Source organism: Lagopus leucura, unplaced genomic scaffold (genome assembly GCF_019238085.1).
Source record: "Lagopus leucura isolate 7727_CA_CO unplaced genomic scaffold, USGS_WTPT01 41338-0_obj-0_obj, whole genome shotgun sequence".
Lineage (NCBI taxonomy): Eukaryota > Metazoa > Chordata > Aves > Galliformes > Phasianidae > Lagopus > Lagopus leucura.
The window spans coordinates 1-5,016 of record NW_024969095.1 but is presented as its reverse complement, the minus strand read 5'-3'; the positions used below and the strand labels follow the sequence as shown (position 1 = coordinate 5,016).

General features: G+C 63.4%; 1 protein-coding gene across 1 annotated transcript; it reads left to right on the top strand.

The window, feature by feature from the left end:
* Window positions 1-998: 998 nt before the first annotated feature.
* LOC122194006 (antigen WC1.1-like) lies at window positions 999-4,999 on the top strand. Its single transcript, XM_042894916.1, has 12 exons — window positions 999-1,219; window positions 1,333-1,653; window positions 1,728-2,042; window positions 2,122-2,424; window positions 2,517-2,831; window positions 2,909-3,223; window positions 3,294-3,602; window positions 3,678-4,028; window positions 4,147-4,293; window positions 4,379-4,468; window positions 4,547-4,630; window positions 4,784-4,999. The coding sequence occupies exons 1-12, from the start codon at window positions 1,156-1,158 to the stop codon at window positions 4,945-4,947; spliced, it is 2,778 nt and encodes a 925-aa protein (XP_042750850.1). The 5' UTR covers window positions 999-1,155; the 3' UTR covers window positions 4,948-4,999.
* Window positions 5,000-5,016: the final 17 nt, after the last annotated feature.

Here is a 5,016-nt window from a genome sequence, read left to right as displayed (position 1 = left end):
AGCAGCCGTCCTGCCCCATCAGCTCCGTGCTACCGCTGCCATCAATCAAGGAGGAATGGCAGCCAGAGCCGAATGCCTGGCCGTGCTGAGCCCCGATGCCTCCTGCCGGAGCTCTGCACCACGAGCACAGCGGGGCAGCAGTGACGCCCAGGTGCTGCCAGCGTCCCCAGCCCGCAGCCGCGTTCCCCGGTGCCCGCTGAGCCGTGCCGCCATGCAGTGACCCTGCAGCGGGGCCGGGCGCTGCGCCACGTCCCAGCCCTGCGGACAGGCAGTTTCGCTTTTGAAAGCGGCCGCGCACCCATTGCACACTTCCTCCTTCCCCACACCGGGCTGCACGCGGGGACACGGGCAGGGACAGCTCGGCCTGCAGCCTTCCTTCCCCTGTGCAGTTGGGGTTGCTGTGCTGGCCTCGCAGCAGCTGCACAGCCCTAGGACTGCAGCAATCTGCAGCTGTCCCTGTGTCTGCCCCTGCAGCAGGACAGCAAAGCGGGGCAGCAAGACCTTCCTGCATGCTGCAGGCTCGAGTAGAACAGCATCACCTTATGCAGTGTATTGCTTCTGTGCGGGTGGCACGGCAGCTGTGTGACGTTGGTGCTCACAATGGGTCCCTGCATGGAGAAAACATCCCCTCTTGCCTGTGCTGAGGGGAGGATGTTGGGTCCACTTGTATTCAGATGCAGGCAGTGCTGTGTCCCAACAGCTGATGCAAGGGCCCTGCTGCCAGCATGGGGACTTTATTCACCCCCACTGCTGCCTGAGGAACCACAAAGCCAGCTCTAGGGCTGCACTATAATGTGGTACACACTAGAGTGAGAGGGAGGCCTTGTTACGGGTCGGTCTATACCCTGTGGGGACCCTCTCTGCATGGACACAGCCAGAGACGCAGCCCCTACTCAGGGACATGCGCAGCACCCAGGCAGGCTGGCTCCCCTTGGTGACACACAGGCAGTGAGCCCCGTGGTGGAGCTGCGTGACGCCAGAAGCGGAGACAAGTCTCATATTTGGGCACGAAGCAGGTTATTGGAGGCTGGGACCCAGCAGGCGGCTGATAACCCTGCTGATAACGGCTCCCACCGCACCTCGCCATCCCCATTGGCTCCTGCCAGCAGGGGCTGCCTATATCTCCCCCTCCCCATCCTGGGCTGCAGGCTGTGCATGTGGGGCACGATGATGCCTGCCAGGGTGCTGGGGTTGCTCCTCAGTTTGCAGCTCTGCATGGGTGAGTCGTGGGGCAGTAGGGTGGCCGTGGGACAGGGGGGAAGCAGAATGGCAGGGTTTGCAGCCAAGGGTCGGCCACTCCCAGGCTCAGCCATCTCCCCGGGGTGCCCACAGGCAGCGAGGAGCTGCGGCTGGTGGATGGCGGTGGGCGCTGTGCTGGCCGGGTGGAGGTGAAGCATGAAGGCGAATGGGGATCCGTCTGCAGCTATGACTTCGACTGGGACATAAAAGGGGCCAGTGTGGTGTGTCGTCAGCTGGGCTGTGGCACGGTGGCCCACGCATCCCCATATGCCCCATTCGGGCAAGGCAAGGGACGCATCTGGCTTCATCCCTTCTTCTGCCGTGGCACTGAGACCAAGCTGGAGAACTGCCCCCACTTTGGCTGGGGGAACCACTTCTGTGGCCATGAGTGGGACGTTGGGGTGATCTGCTCAGGTGAGGTGGGGTGTCTGAGATGGGAACAGAATGCCAGGACCCCTGGGCATGGCTGAGGCCAATCCCTGATGCAGAGGCACTGGAGCTGCGGCTGGCGGACGGTGGAGGACCCTGTGAGGGGAGAGTGGAGGTGAAGCTTCGGGGACGCTGGGGCACAGTGACAGATGATGCCTGGGACATGGATGATGCTGAGGTGGTGTGCCAGCAACTGGGCTGCGGCTCAGCTGCTGGCGCCTACTTTGCCTCACGATTTCGGTCAGTAGATGGCCCCATCATGTTGGCCTTTATTGACTGCCATGGAGATGAGGCTGCCCTGTGGAATTGTAACATTCAGGGCTGGGGTCCCTACAATGGTCCTCATGATTATGACATTGCTGTGGTCTGCCAAGGTGAGAGCTGGGGGCATATGGCACTATGGGGAGCCCATCACTCACATCCCCCTGCCCAGCAGCCCACTTCCCTTGGCAGGGTTCTCCCGGCTGGCCGGTGGGGACAGTGAGTGCTCAGGGAGACTGGAGGTGCGGCAGGGCCAGGCCTGGGTCAGCATCTGTCACGGCCACGTGGACCTCATGGCCGCCCACGTCGTCTGCAGAGAGCTGGGCTGCGGTACAGCACTGGCCCTATATGGGACTGAGCAATTTGGTGCAGCAGAGGGGCCATTCTGGCATGGTGCCTTTGAGTGCAACGGCACTGAGCCCCTCCTGTCCACTTGCACACAGCGGCCTCCGCACATCCAGACCTGCATCCAAACCACAGCCATCATCTGCTCCTGTAAGTGCAATGGCTGTGGATCTGCAGGGGCCCTGTGCAGTGTGGAGTGCTCAGGAGGTCCCTCACTCCACCAACCCCTCTCTCTGCTGCAGACTACACCGGGTTACGGCTTGTGGAGGGCGGCTCAGCCTGCACCGGGCGGGTGGAGGTGGAGGCACAAGGGGTGTGGGGACCCCTGTGTGCCACTGCCTGGGACTTGCCCGATGCCCACGTCCTCTGCCACCACCTGGGCTGTGGCTCTGCTCTCTCCTTGCCCCCGCCAGGCCTTTTTGGGATGGGTATGGGGACACTGCGGCGTGATGCCCTCAGGTGCAGTGGAAGTGAGCGGCATCCAGGCGAGTGCCCTGTGGAGGTACTGGGGCAGCCCGCCTGCCCTCCTGGGCACACTGCTGCCATCAACTGCTCAGGTGGGTGTGGGGACCATGGGAAGCTCCAGGAGGTGGGGAGCAATGCCAGTTCCCACAGCACAGCCGGGCTGTTGCAGGTGTCACCGAGCCCCTAAGGCTCCACGGTGGGGAAAGCCGTTGCGACGGACAGCTGGAGGTGGCCGTGCGCCCCGGTGTCTGGGCCCGTGTGTCTGTGGGGCTGTGGGACAATGGCACTGCCACCGTGGCGTGCCGGCAGCTGGGCTGCGGTGTGCCTGAGAAAATCTATGCAGCGCCGGCCAATGGCTCGGGCCCCATGGAGCTGCAGGAGCTGCGCTGTGTGGGCACCGAGGAGCTCCTGGCACAGTGTAACATTTCAGGGATGGCCACAGAGCTCAGCAAGAGCCCTGAGGATTTGGCCATTGCCTGCTCAGGTGAGTGCACAGGGAAGGGCCACAAGCACGATGCTGCCAGCCCCATCCTCAGCCTCAAATTCTCACACAGGAAGCAAGCAGCTGAGGCTGGTAGGCGGCCCGGGGCGCTGTGCCGGCAGGGTGGAGGTGTACAGCAAGGGCACGTGGGGCACCGTCTGCCAGGACACCTGGACCCTGCAGGATGCCACCGTCGTCTGTCGCCAGCTGGGCTGCGGATGGGCCCTGGAGGCACCTGGCTCCGAGCGCTTTGGGCCTGGCACTGGGACGCTGTGGCCTGGTGCCGGGGGCTGCTCTGGCACAGAGGATGCTCTGTGGCACTGTGCAGCCAAAGTGCAGCGTGGCTGCCAGATTGGAGGTGGAGCGGGCGCTGTGTGCTCAGGTGAGTGCCACCATCCATCTGCATGGGAGCAGCCCACCGCCCTCGGGGTGCAGTGATCCCCTGACCTCGTTGCAGGGCTGCTGGACCTGCGGCTGACGGGAAGGAGCAGCAGATGCAGTGGATACCTGGAGGTGCTGCATGAGGGGACGTGGGGTCCTGTTTGTGCCAACGGCACCAGCCTCGCCACGGCCACTGCCGTCTGCCGCCAGCTGGGATGTGGCACTGAGGGAATTCTGGCAGCCATCGCTGCAGAGGGCTTGGAACCCGCCTGGCTGAGCTGGGTGAGTTGTGAGGAGGGAGCCCGCTCGCTCTGGCGCTGCCCCTCAGCGCCATGGCAGCTGCAGGAATGTGACACCACTGGGATCACCTACATCTCCTGTGAAGAGGACACCAGGGACAGCAGTGAGGCTACCAGCCCAGCCCCAGGTAGCAGCCACTGGGACAGAGACACCCCAACAAAAATGGCTTTGTCCTCACTCACTGTCCTCTGACTGCTGCCATGAGATCCCCACGGGGCCTCACGCTTCCTATCACTGCCCCACAGCTCTCACCCACAGCGCCGTCCCGCTGACTGCAGCGCCAAGCAGGGTGTCAGCACTCACGCTGCTGTGCGTGGTCCTGGGGACGCTGCTGTGCCTGGCCCTGGCCGCCCTGGCAGTTCTGGCACACCGCACACGGGCCCAGAGCCAAGGTGGGCACCGCTCTGCAGGTTCTCCAGCATGGGGCAGAACCTTGGGGACACTGGGGGCACTGTTGCCATGCACGCTGCCTTGCAGGCCCCAGCAAGGATGCTGCCTCTGAGGTTGTGTATGAGGAGCTGGACTACAGCCTGATGCCTGATTACCAGGAGGTGCCCAGCCACACAGGTGGGAGCGGGAGAGTCCCTGGGGCTTGAGGCTGTCCTCATGCCCTGCTGTGTCCATAATGCTCTTCCTCACCTCCAGGCTCCCTGTCCCTGGGCTCAGGGAAAAAGGTGTCGGAACCCAGTGGGGATGGTGCAGAGGAGAGCAACCTCCAGGTGTCCTCAGGTAGGGGCACGGGCACAGAGGAGCACTATGAGGACAGAAGGGCACAGGGCACCCTTCAGAGGGTACACAGGAAAGCAGCATTGATGGGGAGGTGAGGGCACGAAGCCCCTCCCATCTGTATCCTCACCAATGTCCCATCCATGTCTGTTGCAGACTCCCTTGCTGAGCCCCATCACAGCCCCTCACATGGCTACGATGATGCTATGGCTGTGCTGGAGGTGTCCGTCTCTCCCCACCTCGGGGACAATCCAGCACAACCACCCGAGGACACAGGATATGACGACGTTGGTGTCAGCACCCTGGGGACATCGCTGTGAGCAGCCTGTGAGGACATGGCTGGAACAGGGACCTCTGCTCCCAAGAAGGGGCAGCCCTGTTCTTGGCAG